Source organism: Canis lupus, chromosome 12, assembly GCF_048164855.1.
Source record: "Canis lupus baileyi chromosome 12, mCanLup2.hap1, whole genome shotgun sequence".
Lineage (NCBI taxonomy): Eukaryota > Metazoa > Chordata > Mammalia > Carnivora > Canidae > Canis > Canis lupus.
Window position 1 is genome coordinate 50,190,843 of NC_132849.1, and position 18,604 is coordinate 50,209,446.

The following is an 18,604-nucleotide window of genomic DNA, read 5'->3' on the forward strand; positions in this document are numbered from 1 at the left end:
ACTCCTAAAATTCTGATCTAACAAAATTGTAAGTGGAAAGCTGGAGGGATGGAAGTGTGCCCCCTGTGTGATGGGAGGCTGGGAATGGGGCTGAAAGAGAGTTACATACCTCTCTGTGATAGTGGGAAGTCAGTAGAGAATATCCCAGATTGAAACAATAAAATAAGAAGTACCATCGTGAACACATTACTTAGGATTGTGGAGGTAAATATCAAAAAGTTGAGTTAAAGGATCTGAAAGTGGTTGCTTCAGGGAGCAGAAAATGGTAAGTTAGATGGGAATCTATATTTTTATTTATTTATTTATTTTTATTATTATTTTTTAAAAATTTATTTATTCATAGAGACACAGCTAGAGAGAGGGGCAGAGACACAGGCAGAGGGAGAAGCAAGCACCATGCAGGGAGCCTGATGTGGGACTCGATCCCAGGTCTCCAGGATCACGCCCTTGGCTGCAGGCGGCGCTAAACCATGCGCCACCGGGGCTGCCCGGAATCTCTATTTTTAATAAGAAATCTTATAGAACTACTTCATCCATTAACCTTGAGCATGTAGATTATATGTGGATTAGAAAATACAAGTTACTTGTGATATATATTTTGTGGCAGTAAATCAGCTTATTTTAAGTAGTGGAAGAGTAAATTATATTTCAGTATAATTTTTGTCATTTAGTTTAAAGAAATTTTAAAACATTTTTCTATTTTTCATAACATTTTAATTTTACTTTTTGATTTTTATTTTTATTAATTTTTTATTTTTTATTATTTTTTAAATTTATTTATGATCGTCATACAGAGAGAGAGAGAGAGAGAGAGGCAGAGACATAGGCAGAGGGAGAAGCAGGCTCCATGCACTGGGAGCCTGACGTGGGATTCAATCCCGGGTCCCCTGGGCCAAAGACAGGCGCCAAACCGCTGCGCCACCCAGGGATCCCTAATTTTTTAATTTTTTAAAAAAGATTTTATTTATTTTTAGGGAGAGAGAAGTATGTGTGCCTACATGTGAGCAGGGGGGAGGGGCAAAGGGAGAAGGAGAGAATCTCAAGGAGACTCCACTCTCAGCATGGAGCCCAGTGTGGGGCTTGACTTCAGCACCCTGAGATCATGACCATAGCCCCAATCAGGAGTCAGATGCTCAACCGACTGAGCCACCCAGGAGCCTCTAAATTTTTAACTTTAATTCCAGCATTATTAATATACAGTGTTATATTAGTTTCAGGTATACAGTATAGTGAGATTCAACAATTCTATGCATGACTCAGTGCTTATTACGATAAGTGTACTCTTAACCCCCATCATCTATTTCACCCGTTCCCCCACCCTCCTTCCCCTCTGGTAATCATCAGTTTGTTCTCCATGGTTAAGATTCTATTTCTTGGTTAGTCTCTCTCTCTTTTTTTTTTTCTTTGCTAATTTGTTTTGTTTCTGAAATTCCACATATGAATGAGATCATACGGTATTTGTCTTTCTCTGACTTATGTGTTGCTTAGCATAATACTCTTTAGCTCCATCCATGTTGTTGCAAATGACAAGACTTCATTCTTTTTTATGGCTGAATAATATTCCATTGTATATATCTATATACCACATTGTCTTTATCAATTCATCTATTGGATAGAGACTTGGGCTGCTTCCGTAGTTTAGCTACTGTAAATAATGCTGAGGTAAACATAGGGGTGCATGTATCCCTTTGAATTAGTGTTTTTGTATTTTTGGGGTAAATACTCAGTAGTGTGATTCCCGGATCATAGGGTGGTTCTATTTTTAAGTTTTTGAGGAACTTCCATACTATTTTTCACAGTGGCCGTACCAGTTTGCATTCCCATCAATAGCCCATGAAGATTCATTTAGTTTATATTTATGACATTAAAGAAGTTTTACTTGAGAAGCTGAAAAAAGAAAAAAGAAAAAAGAAAAAAAAAAAAGAAAAAAGACTATATGTAAATAGTACATGGAGAATTGGTTTATTTAAAATCATTATTTTTAAAAAAATAATTATTCTTATCAGAAGAACATCTAAGTAAAATAGTATTTTTAGCACAAAATATAGAAAAGGTGACTAACAGTAAGAAAAATGAAATCACTTTAGAATAATATGGTGTAAAGTGTGCATTATGCTTGTTTTCTCTAATATTAACTATTGGTAATTATGTTTGTGCTAGCCAGTAGGCATTGTAAGTAATTTTTCACTAGATTGGATTATGTTTTTTCTGAGTTAATTGATTTTTTTCTTAATTTCTCATGTCATTTTTATATTGCTTCAAAGGAGGAGAACGAGATGGGAACATTTGGTGCAACGGTAACAAATTAAATTAGTTCTTATATAGCTCATCATAGGATGAAAGTGAATTTTGAGGTTACAGGTGATCAGGAGTTTTAGAAGTATAGATAATGAAAAGTAGCTAGTGTACTTGTATTTCTTAGATGGCCTCTTAAAAACCACAGTATTCCATTATATTGAGGAATCAGCCTTGGTTTAATTTTAATTCATGTTTCCTTATGTTTAATGCTATGGAGTATATTCTTTGCACTTAACAATTTTATCAGTTATTTCCCAGTTGTGATACTTTAAAGAGATAAGCATGATATCTTAAGCATTGTTTCCTTTATTGTAAAGAAGCAGGAGTTCTGATAACTCTTTGTTTTTTATTCACAGTTTGTGCTAGTTCTTTGTAATTCTATTGGCACACCTTTGGATCCCAAATATATTGATATTGGTAAGGAAATGTTAATGCCTATTCTGTCTTTAGTCAAGTTTTATATGTAAAAACTAACTTAAAAACCTAACTATATTATTATTAGTTAAGAAGGTATTCTCTAAAGCAAGGATGACCGTTCTTCCTGGTTCGACAAGTCGAGCACCAGTTTATGCCTATTATCGTGGTAAAATTATCAATAATGCTCCACTTCACTGTCAGAAGTATCTTGTTTAATAGAGTGAATTATAAGGCTACTCTATCTAAACGCCCCACTAATCTCACAACTGCTATACTGCCATCATTTGCTTTCTTTTTATTTTATTTTATTTTATTTTATTTTTTTTTATTGGTGTTCAATTTACTAACATACAGAATAACCCCCAGTGCCCGTCACCCATTCACTCCCACCCCATCATTTGCTTTCAACGGGAAATATAATTGTATAGGAATTGGTATGCAGCGTAATGATTAGCATGTAATAAACTGAGGATTATAGAAAGCATTTTGCTGTTAAACCACTTCTATTATTAATAAACTGCTTGTAAATACCTCTCTTCCATAAAAACACTTTAGCTGCTTGTAAAAGTGTATTTGCCCTTTCCAGATTTTTCTAATGAAATCAGTCTATTAATAGGGACAGCTTTTAAAAATTCCTGACTTTTTGTTTTCTGAAGACATTACTTTAGATTTACCATTCTCTCTAGCCGACAGCTATGAGTCACCAGTAAAAAATTGCACATCTTACTCCTAAATTTTTTTGTTAAAAATCATTACTAAATATTTTGTTGCCATTGCACTGCAACTTCCAAAAGTAATATTTTTTTAAAAGTGTGGTAGTTTATTTGGATATAGTATTAGAAAAATTATTAGATTTCAAAAGCTAAAAAACCATTGAATTATTTTTTGAATCTGAGAGTGTTTTTTATAATTTATTTTTTTTTAGATTTCATAGTTAATCAAATGTTAGTGTCTGTCTTCTAAGTATATTTGGCTAAATTCTTTGGGGGATACAAGCAAATGTGAGAAATACTGGCTTCAAAGATTTTATGCTGTTTAGAGTCTTGGTAATTCACTTTTATAGTGAAACTTTTCAACTTCATGTCTTACATTCATTGTTACCATAGTATGCTTATATGTTTATAGATGTGCATACATGTATATGTTAGAGTTCCTTTTAAAGGCTTCACTTAAAATTATTACAGATTCTTGTCACGTGAATATCTTCTGTTAGAAACATAATGGTCTTTACGGTGTAAATTTTGCCAGTCTTTATATGCTTTTTCTTTTGATGTCAAAAGTTTTAACGTAAAATGATGATGATAAGGTTAGCCTCAAATTTTAATCACAGGTAGTCTTTTTTTTTCCCCCCATACCAGATGTCAACCCTTCACTTTCATAAAATAGCCAATACTTGAGGGCATGATTATTTGTATTTTTGAGTCTCGAAACCTTTTTTTTTTTTTTTTTTTTTTTTTTTTTTTGCAGTCTCACTGGCTGGAATTTTAACAAATAGTTCTTTCATTGGTCTGCAGTAAACCCAGCCAAAGACTCAACATTTTTGTTTCATACATATCCTGTAAAATTCCTTTTTTCACTTTGTATGCCAAATTTTCATGAGAACCGGAGGCTAAAATGAAAAAAGTATATAACTGATGTTGTTCTGGAAAGTGTAATTTTTGTTGTGCTACGTACTCTTCCTCCTGACAAGCTCTATAGAAACTTTGTTTTTTTTTCTATAGAAACTTTGTAAAAGAACTTTATGCATTATTATAGAAGTTTAGTTTGTGGCACTCTTGAACTATACGTGAGGACGTAGGTGCCCTTTTTTGATGCTCTTCCTTTGAGCCCTTAAAATACCTTTGGTGCTCTTCTATTCACAGTACTACTTTTTACTCTACACCGTGATTATTGATTCTCTTGTTTATCTTCCCCACAAGCTTTTGAACTTCTTAAGGATTTATGTCTTATTCATTTCTGTATCTCCTTTGCCTAACATGGTGCCTGCCCCATAACAAATGTTTATTGAATGTATGGGAAATATTTATTTTCTATCATGAAAATAGAGGATAATACATTTAACAAACCTTCAGTCAGTTTCAGGTACTGTACTTACTAAGTATCTGGAGCTAAAAGAAATTGACTATGAAACTTCCTGTAGGATATCTACACAAATAATGAAATACAGTTACTCTTTTGAACACTGGCTCACTGCTCCCCATCTGTCTAGGTTTTGTGCTGGGTATTGGGTAACTGGATGTTGGTGAGTAAGAATATCAGGGACATCTCTCCTACTTAGAGACAGTTTCATTGCAGCTGAATTTTGAAGGATAACTATTTCTTCAGGTGACATTTGAAGGAGAGAAAACAGCATTTGCAGAGGACCAAAGGCATGAAAGTGCCTGGAAAGTACCAGGTGCCTGTGCTTTAGCTATTTTGGTGGGAGCATGTCGGTGGCTTTCTAATGATGGTCTCTAACACATGCACTCTATATAATGTAGAGAAAGGCAATTTGATGAAAACATGTCTGTGCAATTTCAGTTTACCAGCTCTTTAAGGGGCTGAGAAATGAATGAGTAGGAAAGTAGGGGAACATTAGAGATGTAGACATTTATTTCAGGTCTCTGTTAAACTGTTATAAGCAGGTTTTACTTATATGTGAATTCCTAGATTGTTTTACATCCTTGCTTGGCTAGTAACTACTACCTCTCAGTGTTACAAAGTTCAGTTAATGGAAGAATAATTCTTTTTTACAAATTTGTTTCAGAGGTAGAATTTAGTGATTCATCAGTTGCATGTAACACCCAGTGCTCATTACATCACGTGCCCTCCTTAATGCCCATCACCCAGTTACCCCATACCCCCCACCTCCCCTCCGGCAGCCCTCAGTTTGTTTCTTAGAGTTCAGTGTCTCTTACGGTTTGCCTCCCTCGTAGTTTTCATCTTATTTTATTTTTCCTTCCCTTCCCCTATGTTCATTTATTTTGTTTCTTAAATTCCATAGGAATGAAATCAGGTGGTATTTGTCTTTCTCTGACTGACTTACTTTGCTTAGCCTAATACCTTCTAGTTCTATCCATGCCGTTGCAAATGGCAAAATTTCATTCTTTCTGATGGCTAATATTCTGTATGTATTACCACATCTTTTATATCCATTCATCTGTTAATGGACATCTGGGCTCTTTCCATAGTTTGGCTATTTTGGACAGTGTTGCTATAAACATTGGGATGCATATGCCCCTTCGAATCACTATGTTTGTATCCTTTGAATAAATACCTAGTAGTGCAATTGCTGAGTTGTAAGATAGCTCTATTTTTAACTTTTTGAGGAACCTCCACCCTGCTTTCCAGAGTGGTCGCACCAGTTTACATGCCCACCAACAGTGCAAGAGGGTTCCCCTTTCTCTGTATCCTTGTCAATATCTGTTGTTTCCTGAGTTAATTTTAGCCATTCTGACTGGTGTAAAGTGGTATCTCATTGTGGTTTTGATTTGTATTTTCCTGATGCTGAGCGATGCTGAGGATTCTTTCATGTGTCTGTTGGCCATCTGTAGGTCTTCTTTGGAGAAATGTCTTTTCATGTTTTCTGCCCACTTCTTAACTGGATTTTTTGTTTTTTGGGTATTGAGTTTGATAATTTCTTTATAGATCTTGGATAGTAGCCCTCTATCTGATACGTCATTTGCAAATATCTTCTCCCATTCTGAGGGTTGCTTTTAGTTTTGTTGACTGTTTCCTTTGCTGTGCAGAAGCTTTTTATCTTTTTTTTTTTTTTAATTTTTATTTATTTATGATAGTCACACAGAGAGAGAGAGAGAGGCAGAGACACAGGCAGAGGGAGAAGCAGGCTCCATGCACCGGGAGCCCGACGTGGGATTCGATCCCGGGTCTCCAGGATCACGCCCTGGGCCAAAGGCAGGTGCCAAACCGCTGCGCCACCCAGGGATCCCAGAAGCTTTTTATCTTGATGAAGTCCCAGTAGTTCATTACTGCTTTTGTTTCCCTTGCCTTTATAGATGTGTCTTGCAAGAAGTTGCTGTGGCTGAGGTCAAAAAGGTTGCTGCCTGTGTTCTCCTCTAGGATTTTTATTTTTTTTAAGATTTTATTTATTCATAAGAGACACACAGAGAGAGGCAGAGACATAGGCCCCTTACCAGGAGCCTGCTGCGGGACTTGATCCCAGGACCCCAGGATCTCGCCCTGAGCCAAAGGCAGATGCTTAACTACTGAGCGACCTAGGCGTCCCTCCTCTAGGATTTTGATGGATTCCTGGCTCACATTTAGGTCTTTCCTCCATTTTGAGTTTATTTTTGTGTATGGTATAAAAGAGTGGTCCAGTTTCATTCTTCTGCATGTGGCCATTCAATTTTCCCAACACCATTGGTGAAGAGATTGTCTTTTTCTTAATAATTTTTCCCCAATAATAATTCTAAATATTTGAATTTTTTTCCAGATAATGAATAGTTGAAGTGCTTTTATCCTGGTTGTGTTCTTTTTCTAAAGTGTTCTGTTAAAATTTGCATTCTTACCTTTTTCTTGGAGGCTTAGTTCTAGGAAACTAAGAACCAATCCACCTGATTGGGTTAGATCTTTTAATGAAGATCTAGCATAATTTTTGTAGATGGAATTATCTACCTATATGAATTTGCTGAAATTACTACCCTACTGATTCAAAAGAATGTATGTTTCAGATACATTTATATTGACCAGTAGGTTTGTGTGTGATTTTATTATAAAAACCTATGTAGGTATAAAAAGTTAAGACAGTAATAGTAACCACATCTAATACTTATTAATCCTTAATGAAAAGCTATATGCCATAGTGGTTAAGGACATGGCTTCTGGAGTCAGATTAACTGGGCTTGTGTTCTACCTTCTACTTTCCATATGTGTGCTTTAGCAAGTTATTTAACCCCTGCATCTTTCTGTGTCTTCACCTGCTAAATGGGGATAATAATGCTTGCCATATGGAGAGTTGTGTGTGTGAGAATAGGTACTATGAAGTATGTTCATTATATATTAATACAATTATATAGTGTGTGTATTATAATTACGTAATTATAATTACTATATCATTACATGTACCTCTCATATATATATATGTATGTATACACACATATATATTTAAATTCAAGAAATATTGGCTTTGAAGTGATTATTAAACATTCTATTCCAGGCACCACACTATGCTTTATTTTTACTATCTCTTTTAATCTTTAAGCAGCTGTATAAGGTTGGTATTATTATCATATTCAGTTACAGTAAATAAACTGCGGTTCAGAGAGAATAAGTGATATATATAAGGCCACAGGTTAATAAGCAAGCACCTGTCACTTGAATCCCAAAGCCTGACTCTTTCCATGAACCATAAACATTTTAATTTTGAATTAATCAGGCTAACGATTAGTTATTGTGGTTATTTAGGATGTATCAGAAAGGAACATGAATATAATTTACAGTTGTAGGTAAATAGTGGTTAGAGGAATGCTTTTATATGCTTAGGAAAAATTATATTTCATTAGAAAATAGTTAAAAATTTTGTGAGCTTCCTTCAAATCATACTCCGAGCAGAATAGTCAGCATTAGAGTATCTATGCTAGAATTTACTAAACATTTAACAAATGTACTAGGACTCAGTGAAAAAACGGAGTCCAAGAAAGCTGAGCAAAGCTTGGGCCTGGCAGGCTCGCTCATCCCACTAGGCGCTCCCCAGTCCTTTAGGACTGCCTTTCAACCACTTGTTCCCTACAGGAAAGGCTCTGGCTCCCTCTAGAGTTCAGCATCAGTATGTGTTTTGAATAGAAAAATGTTTAACAATTTTAATGAAAAAATTTTTTTTCTTACGATTCAACTATAGTAAGTTACTTAGCATATATAGGAATTCTTGGATTTGAGACTCAAAGTTGGTCTCAAATTGGTTAATATACTCAATTAACATTTTATCACTCGTCTGTTTTCTAATTCTTTGTCCATTTTCTAAGTCGGCCTTAAGCATCTACTTGGACTCTGGCAAGAACTCCATAAGTGGTAGCTGCTATTAACAGCATTCTTGTATTCTAACCATGTGAATACTTTGCTTAATATTTAATGAAACATAAATTTTATACTGTTCTGATTCTTCATGAGTTTAGAAAATAGGTATTAAAATGATCTTTTATGAAGGTTTTTTTGTTTCTGTTTTTTATATATTTTGTGTGAATATATGTGCCTAGTTTTATGGTGTTTAGTATGTTTTGTGACCTTGGACAAGTTATTTTACTTCTTTATTCCTCCATTTTGTAATCCTAAAGATAGACTGTGTATCAAACAATATGTAATAGGAGCTTAATTAAATGTTCTTTAAGAAACAGAACACATGAAAAAAAGTTATATGGTTAGGAGAATATATTCCTAAGTTAGAAAGGAACTTTGGAGAATTTTCTTTTCTAAATTAATGAGGAAATAGAAGATGTGAGATCAGAGGGAAGGATAAATGCCCAAACCAAGCAGTAATGCTAGTGGAGACAGGAGGAAGGAGTGGGAGTTGATTTATCTATTCATCGTTAATGGACATTTGGGCGGTTTCCACTTTTTGGCTGTCATGAACAATGCTGTTCTGAACGTGTGTGTGAGCTTTTGTGTGACATTGTTTTCATTTCTCTTGGGTATATACCTAAGAGTGGAGTTGATGGGGCCTATGGTAACTCTGTATGTAACATTTGGAGAAACTGCCAAACTATTTTTCAAAGTGGATGTACTACTTTATTTTCTGACCATTTGTGTACATCCTTGGCAATACTCATTATTGTCTAACTTTTTGATGCTGGCCATTATAATAGGAGGGAAGTAGTAGCTCATTGCTGTTTTGATTTGCATCATTTGCTTGATGGCTAATGCTATTGAACATCTTTTCCTTTGCTTGTGGCTGTTTATATATCGTCAGAGAAATGACTTTCAGATCTTTTGCCCATTTTTTAATTGAATTATAAGACTTCTTTACACATTCTAGAAACAATTCCTTATCACATATATGATTTACAGATATTTTCTTCTGTGGGTCGTCTTTTTACTTTTTTGATGGTGTCCTTTGAAACAAATGTTTTTAATTTGATGAAGTCCATTTTATCTACTTTCTCTTTTGTTGCTTGTGCTTTCAGTGTCATATCTAAGAAACTCTTGCCTAATCCATGGTCACAAAATTTATTCCTGAGTTTTTTTTTCCTAGGATTTCTACAGTTTTAGCTCTTACATTTAAGTCTTTGAACCATTTTGATGTAACATGTTTTTGTATAGTTCTGCAAGCTTTTGATTCTTTTTTTATTTCAGAGACTGTGTGTGAGGTATATTGTCTGAAATGAGGGGTTGAATGCAGTGCTCACTGAATTCCTTTGCAGCACAAACATTCTGCTATTCTGTGTAACTGTAACCTAATTGTTTTAATGCTCTTTTTAATAGTACCATTATTTGTTGCAATGACCAAAACCCATGTGATAGCAGCTTCGAAAGAAGCATTTTATACCTGGCAATATCGTGTGGCAAAGAAGCTCACAGCATTGGAAATTAATCAGATCACGCGGTCTCGAAAGGAAGGGAGAGAAAGGTATATCTTTTGACGCATGGTTTTTAGTAGCTTGACCATATCGCATTTAAATCAGTCATAGTTAATTATACATTGTCATGCTTGAGAACTGTAAATTGTTTTGATTACTAGAAATAATATTTTCCCATTGATTTCAAAATCTTTCAAATTATTTAAATTTATCAAAATAAATGATAAGTGTGTGGTGTAATAAAAGAAAGCCCTCGGAGATAAAGAGTGGAAATCTGTGTTTTTATAAGGAAGTAGCTATTCTCACTCATCTACTCCTACCAAATTAGGGTTATTATGCTATACTTGAAATATGATTATTCAGTTGCATGTCTAAAATTCATTCTTATGGGTTAGTGGTATAGGTCTTTCTAGAGGGGTGGGGGCGATTGTAGTATCAGTCTCCACAGGGGAGGCAGGTTCTTAGATACGGAGAAGGTCTTCAGGGAGGTGAACTGGTCACTTGGCTTGTCTTGCCCTGGATTCCAGGGAGTCTAGGATTGAATGGTAGAGGGGTCTCTACCACACTGAGGAGTTAGGAGCTAGGATGGGGGGGATTCCCTGGGGTGCAGATGCATTTACTATGTTTTGTTAGTTTTGTTGTCTCTGTTGGTGATACTCTTTTGGCCCTTTTGTTGTAATCCTAAGCCTTTAAAAAGAGCATTTTGTTGAGTGTTTTAAGCTAATAATTCTTAATCAGGGTGTAGGCCTGTGTTGGTGGGAGTGGGCGGCAGGGGGTCATTTCAGATCATCTTCCTTCACACATGCTTGAGATCTTAATGCAGTCTTTCCTTTAAGACTCACTAAGATAGGAGAACTGTCCCCAGTAAAAATATTTTAGATATGCGAATTCATGTGAAAGCAAAAAAAAAAAAAAAAAAAGCAACCAAAAAAAAAAAAAAAACAGTTGAGGGACACCTGAGTGTCTTAGTTGGCTAAGTGTCTGACTCTCAATTTTGGCTCAGGTCATGATCTTAAGGTTGTGGGATTTGCCCCTCATCGGGCTCTGTGTTGGGCCTGGAGGCTGCTTAAGATTCTCTGGCTCTCCCTCTGCCCCTCCCCCCCTTTTCCCTTTCTTAAAAAAACAGTTGAAAATACTATATCTTGTTTTCTCAGTAGTTCTGAAAGTCTAAATGGGAAGAATCTTTGGCCTCTTTTAGAACAGCATGTGAAAGCAGAAGCAATAATAAGCAAAAGAACCACAGTCTGCAGGGAGATCTTAGGACAAAGTTGGGACCAAAGAGTCTAGCCTCTCCATAGAGAAAGTGTCCTCTGAGAGCTAGCTAAAGATATTCTGGCTTTAAGATGGCAGCATATGCCTCTATTTCTATCTGGGACACACGTGCTAGTTTTACAGATGGAGAAGCATCTCTCTGGGCTTTATCTGTAAAATATGGTGAATGATGGTGAGAATAGCCATCATTGATTGAATACTTTTAATGTGCTAGATACTACAGTAAGCCTAGTCAGTACTCTTATTAATCCTGTTTCAGAGAGGAAACTAAGACACAGGAGCTTAAATTATTTGCCAAAGGTCACCACCGGATAAGCAGAGATGGGCCAGGGAACCAGGTTGATCTTGCTCTGAAACGCTCACTCAGATTGGCCTTTCTTGCAGTACTCTACTTGTTTTATGAGATGGAAGGTGCTCACAAAATCTCTTAAAAGACCTCCTATTCTGACCTTTGACTTTTATTTTGTGATAACTAAGTAGACATATTAGCTGGATATACTTAATAGAAATGTATTAAGATGTAGAAATCTGGCACCTCTGAAATTATTTTCTATTTTTAATATATTTTCTTTCTGCATTTGATACATATCTATATAACATTTAATATCATTATATTGATGAAAGTACAATTACGATTTCAACTTAATGATAAAAATTTCATAATATTTTAAAGATAGGAAATGGTTTGATTTTTTTTTTGTGACTATATTCCATGTATGATTTCTTGATGATCAACAGGCTCTGTGCATAGTGCTTTACAAACCTCACTTTATTTTTGCCTCTTAACCCTTCAAAGTTGCCCTTATTGTCCACATGGAGAAATTGCGGCTCAGAGAAGTTAATTAACTTGCCCAGGGCTTCATAGCTACTCTGATGTATCTTCCCTATTCCGCCCCACTCATTTTAATATTTTTCCAGCAGATTTAGAGCACCTGACAGTGTGTGGCACTGTGCTAGGCACTGGAGACATGGTCTTTGCATCCAGGAAACTCATCAACTGGTCGGAGAGACAAAGTAATAGAGATACTGTGGTGTGAATAGTATTATATTAAATGTATCAGATGGGGGAAGTCCAAAAGTAGTGCATCTTCATAACACAGGGAACAATTCTTTACTTTAGAATAAGAATTCCATTAACTACAGCTTCCCAAGTTTATTTAAACTTTACCTTTATTAAGCATATCAATAGAAGGGAAATTATGGAGAAATAACAGAGAAACTTACTTAGTGTATTAGAAATTATTCCTGAGTGATACTCATTTGCAGAATAAGGTAAAATATCTTTTGTGGCTTAATGAAATTCATTGGAAATATGTGATTGAATGTTCAAGTATTTTTTTGGCAGAACTTTCAGGAATGTAACACTTGCATAACTAGTAAACACCTGGTGGATGATTTCCACCTTTGTGGGATGCAACTGTGTCAAGAACTCTTTAAAATAATCAGGACGTTTATGTTATATAATAATATTCATGGATGTCATCCAATCCTTTAATTGTTCTAAAAATTAGGAAATGGTATCACCTTTACTTATTAGACCATCTTTGAAATTCTCACTTTTTTTTCCCCCCAGAATTTATCATATTGATGATACTCCTTCTGGATCTGTGGATGGGGTGCTTGATTATAGTAAAGCCATTCAAGTAGGTGATCTTATTATTGCCAGCAAATGTTGATATCTGTAAATTTGGAAATACTGTAACTTTATTTTGAGATCTGAGGAAGAATTTTTTTTACTAAATACCATCTTATTCTAGTAATTCTTTAAAAAAAAGTCTGTCTCAAAAAACTGTTTTCTATGTCTGCTTTTTTTCTTTTGATTCTTAAAAAATTTTTGAAATAATTATAAATTCACAGGAAGTTGTACAGATAGCACATAGTGTCTCTTTACCCTGCATCCCTCAAAGGTGACATCTTCTATAACTAGGATAATATAAAAAACAGGGTATTGATATTGGTGATGACACCATTAGCTAGACTCCCACCCCATTCCTTACCCAGTTTTCCCATTAATGTATGTGTGCATAGTTTGAGGTAATCTCACCATTGGGAAGGGACTTGCCTCCTGCTATGTCTTTTTTTTTTCCACACTTGCTTTCCACCCTGTGCTTACCCCCTGGCAACCACTAATTATCTCTAGTTTCCTCACTCTGAGAGTTTTTTAAAGGAATGGAATCATGTTGCATTGAACCTTTTGAAATTGGCTTTTCTGCACTAAGCATATAAGCACCTGAGATCCACCCAGGTTGTTACAGTGCTGTGCTACTTCCCCTTCCTCATTCTGGCCTTGGCTGGCCCTTCTGCCATCTGTTCTTTTATGACAAAGCTCAGGTTTTTGCCTCCCCGTGCCCTTCTGTGTAGATGAGACGTTCCTTCCTTTGGTGTGCTTGTAACTCGTGAGCACACCACTACTTTGATCATACTGTACTGTAATTAGGTGTTTGGTTTGCTGTCTTCCCCAGTAGGCTTTGGAGGAATCCTGGAGGGGAAAGATTTTATCCGAGTGTCTCTCGTGCTTAGTTCAGTATCTATCACGTAGTAGGTGCTCATTAAGTAAATGTTAGGTTAAATACATTAAAGTATTCTTAGTGAATTGCATACTACCTTATACCAGATTACTTATTCAATAAATATTTGTTAAAGAATAATGATTTATTTTAGGGCACCCGGGATCCAATTTGTGCCATAACTGCCTCTGATAAGACACTGATTGTGGTAAGTTCAAAAAAAAAAAAAAAACTAGCATTATGTATAATAATTGTTTAAATTAGAAAAATAGAGCAAAGTGAGCAAATAGAGCAAATGCTTTGGATTTGAACATCATCTTGTGGGCACCTATTTACAAAGTCCAGTGTGAAAAATAAGAAAATTCTAAAGATTGCCTCACAAATTGTTAAGCATTTGCAAAAATAGCTGCTTGTAAAAGCAATAGAATAGTGGCCAGTTGGGGAGAGTTTGACACTGGGTCGAATGACCGTACAAGTTGGCAGGTGTGGAGTGGATTGGATAGCAGTAGTAGGTCTTAGAAAGCTTCCTCCTCTAGATGGCCTGCTATTTTGTGTTGGAGAAGTGTTTTGGCTCAGCTACTGTCATAAGACTTAAAATGAAGAGGTGATGTGTTTGCTAACCAATAAAATGAAGAAGTCTAGGAAAATTTTTCAAATAAAATCGATGTTGTAGTGTCTTTTCTTGAGCTCTGACATTGGAAAATACTAATTTTAGAACTAAATGTTTACTTTAATATTGTAATGCTGGTGAAGTCATTGAATAATTATGTAATCAGAGCCTTAATAGTGTGTATTTACAGTTCTGGTTACGTTCCTTAGCCATTAGATAATTTTATGATGGACAAAATCTTAAGAATGTAGTATTTGTTTTTCCTCATCAGTATTTTTAAAGCTGTTTGTCTTATAGAGCCTCTTTTTTTCTTTTTAGATTTTTTGCTGTATGGCAGGGAGTTTTTGTTTGTTTGTTTGTTTGTTTTGTGTGTGTGTGTTAGCTGTGTTTCTGACATTTGCAGAAAAAAAAATAACATGCAATTCATAGCAATCACAAAAATTGACTTAATTCCTAAATGACAGAGTCTACCTATAAGAAACATACTCGGATAGTTTTAATACCAGTCAGAAGTTTTAATGGAGAAAATATCTTCTGCATTTAAAACTGCTTTTCACTGTTGAAATGTAAAAGGTTTTAGAATAATTACTTTTTTTTAAACATTCAAAGCGCAGGACCCCTTTTTTCAAAAAGAAGATCTTATTTCATACCCCAATATGGTAAATCTTCTGAAACCCATGCTTCCCTTTTACATATTAAAGTATATTCTCCCTCTCATCCTTCCAGCCTTTCTGATAGTCCTCTCTTGAGAATCATGCTGCAAAAACAGTGCTGCTCTGATTAAAAAGGGGAGAGGGAAAGATTGGCTGAGCACAGCTTTCTGCTTTGTCCCATTGCCACCACCAGAGGCACAGAAGCATTTGGAAACTACAGTTCTCTCCTGATCCTTATACCAACTGTTGATCTGTCAGCATTAAGGCTTGCACAGAGTTGCATAATAATTTATAATCTGTTTTATTTTTAGACCCATTTAAACTAATACTCATTGTATCACTGCTTTCTGATCATCTCCCTTTGCCTCTAACTAGTATCAGATAAGTGGCTATAGCATAAAAATGTAGACTTTCAGTAACAACTGTTTTGTATGGTGATCTTACATTGGTTTTTCATATATATGAAATTTAATTCAGTAAGTGTTTTATATTTTAGCTTTTTTGTGTACCCTGAATATTAGCCTAGATAACAACTGTTAAATAACCCTTGTTATTTCTTCCTTGTGATGTAAGACTTTATGTATTATTGAACAGCTAGATTCCTGACTTCTTTTGAATGCCAAATAAAAAAAATCAGTTCACCTTCAGCTACTTTTAAAGGGTTTTAATTAAATCAGGAGATATATATGCACTCAGCAATGTGATTTAGTATTAGAATTGGAAATTAGTTATGACACTATCACTTTGGCTTTGAAACAAATGTATCAACATATAGAAAGGCCTGTAGTTGTAACTTAATTTTATTATGTAAATATGCTGTAGTAATCAAAAGTAATTTCCATAGGGTCGTGAATCTGGTGCCATTCAGAGATACAGTCTTCCTAATGTTGGTTTAATTCAAAAATATTCCCTTAATTGTCGAGCCTACCAGTTATCCTTGAATTGCAACTCTAGGTAAGTCTGAAATTTCTCCTCATGTAGTTGTGGGGTATAGAAGTTATCAAGTGGGATTGTTGGATTTATGTAATAAATACAAAGACGTGTGTTGTAAGCTTGTCTTATAGTTCAGTGTGATATTACTATACTAGATTTGTATTTAGATATTTGTATTATACTGTGTTTAGATGGTTTTCTCTAATTGGGCAAAATATAGAGATTCTAATGTAATACTTTAAATTGTTTGCATGTCAGTTGCTTTAATTCTTTTGGATACTTTTTCCTCACAAGGAAGCAAAACGGAGAATAGTCCATGTCTTCTATCAAATTTATAAAAATTTAAAACCAGTTATTTCTTTAAAGCCTTCTTCCCAGTTTTAAAGAACTGATTTTGCAGAAGAACAGTAATAGGTCGTAATATTTGTGATTGCTGATCGTCATTTTACAATTTTGTTTCCCTTCTCCAACATCATTATTTGTAGTCGTCTGGCTATCATAGACATCTCAGGAGCTCTAACGTTCTTTGACTTGGATGCTCGGGTAACAGACAGCACAGGACAGCAAGTCACTGGCGAGTTGTTAAAATTGGAGCGGAAAGATGTCTGGGATATGAAGTGGGCCAAAGATAATCCAGATTTGTTTGCAATGATGGAGAAGACAAGAATGTATGTTTTCAGAAACTTGGATCCTGAGGTAAACACAAAAAAAGGAGCATTAACAGTACATAAATAATGAGCCAGATAATCAAAACGTGACTTTTTCCCTTTGTTTCCTTAAGAGGTTTGTTGGTGTTGGCTGCATGAATTTCTGAAAAGAAATAGAAACATCTCTGTGGAATTGTAACATATTTGGTCTTGAGTGGGAATAATACTGATTGTTTAAATATTTTCTGCTTTCTCTGAAAGGCACTTCCTGAGCATTTATCTGTTCTTTTTAGAAGATGGAGTCATGATCTCTAATATATAGTCTTTATTTTTTACTTGTTAAAGTTAAGAAAAAAAAATCAGTAGTAACGTTTACTAAAATTGCTTAAAACCTAACCAAAAAAATGCTGTTTTGAAATTGCTTTGTGCTTTTATCCTCTTTGCCTCTCTATCTACTTTAATCTGTGCTTCCTTGGTCTTATTTATATTCACACCAATTCTGTCAGCCACGAATCCTGGACTTTTTCACCCTGATAATTTTATGAATATGCAAGTGTGGACTGATTAATCTACCCTCTCTGGCATATCAGGAAGCCCCATGCTCACTAGTTTTAAAGTTCTATTTTTGATTTTCTCCTTGCAGCTCACAGCAGCTAATTTTTCCTTTGTCTGTCTGCATCAGCATTTGTGTTTAGGAAATTCAAAATCATTTGAGTGGTAGCCTAATCAATGCATCATTGAAATAAATCTTTTATACAATTTTTGAATAATTAATACATTTTCAATTGGGAATTTTCTTTATGCTTGATGTACCCAACAAATGTAAATAATAAGAGGTAACTTGATAAAGGCTGTACAATTGATGTGTGGATCTACAGTTTCCTTTTTGGATAGAAATTGAATGCTTGGGTCCCTGAGGTGCCAAAGATCTTCTAGAGTAATTTGCTTAGTGGTAAACTATTTGTCCCTTTAATAGCCTAAATTATTTTCGCATTTCCTCATTTTAGCTCTACTCAGGCTCTGTGGGTTGGGAATTGACCTGATATAAATTGCTCTCAAAGGCTTTGTTAAGGGGCACCTGGGTGGTTCAGTGGTTGAGCTTCTGCCTTTGGCCCTGGGATTAAGTCCCATGTCAGGCTCCCCACAGGGAGCCTACTTCTCCCTCTGCCTATGTGTCTGCCTCTGTCTGTGTGTCTCTCATGAATAAATAAATAAAATCTGTTTTAAAAAAGGATTTGTTAAAACTTTTAGGGAGTCTTAAGGATCTTTGTGACTTTTAGTTTCTGGGTACTGTTTAAAGGAAAGGCATTTGAGGCTGCTGCTGCATTTAACCTGCAAGCAGGGGCTCCTACCAAGGGTCCAAGGGAAATCTGATGCTTGCCACAAAAACAAGTGTGAGGGGGATCCCTGGGTGGCGCAGCGGTTTAGCGCCTGCCTTTGGCCCAGGGCGCGATCCTGGAGACCCGGGATCGAATCCCACGTCGGGCTCCCGGTGTATGGAGCCTGCTTCTCCCTCTGCCTATGCCTCTGCCTCTCTCTCTCTCTCTCTCTCTCTCTCTCTCTGACTATCATAAATAAATAAATAAATTAATTAATTAAAAAAAAAGTGTGAAAATTTGACAGGTAACCACAGGATAACCTTGAGGATGGGAGAGGAATACTTTTTGAACGTTAGAGTCCTTTTTCTGTCATTGGCCCTGAGTGTCCTATGTGAGAAATCATATGCCTGGACAGGTGAGAGTGTTGTGCTGGGCTGTTT

The 18,604-nt window shown here is 35.6% G+C and overlaps 1 protein-coding gene and 1 long non-coding RNA gene across 2 annotated transcripts in view; one reads left to right on the forward strand and one right to left on the reverse strand.

The window, feature by feature from the left end:
• The window catches only part of WDR35 (WD repeat domain 35), a 58,253-nt gene that overhangs the window by 21,413 nt on the left and 18,236 nt on the right, over positions 1-18,604 (forward strand). Inside the window, exons 11-16 of the mRNA XM_072770982.1 lie at positions 2,655-2,715; positions 10,129-10,273; positions 13,069-13,138; positions 14,157-14,210; positions 16,110-16,219; positions 16,684-16,894. Coding sequence (XP_072627083.1) covers positions 2,655-2,715; positions 10,129-10,273; positions 13,069-13,138; positions 14,157-14,210; positions 16,110-16,219; positions 16,684-16,894 — 651 coding nt within the window. The remainder of the gene's footprint in view (positions 1-2,654; positions 2,716-10,128; positions 10,274-13,068; positions 13,139-14,156; positions 14,211-16,109; positions 16,220-16,683; positions 16,895-18,604) is intronic.
• The window catches only part of LOC140601682 (uncharacterized), a 59,889-nt gene that overhangs the window by 19,497 nt on the left and 21,788 nt on the right, over positions 1-18,604 (reverse strand). The gene's annotated exons all lie outside the window — the stretch shown is intronic.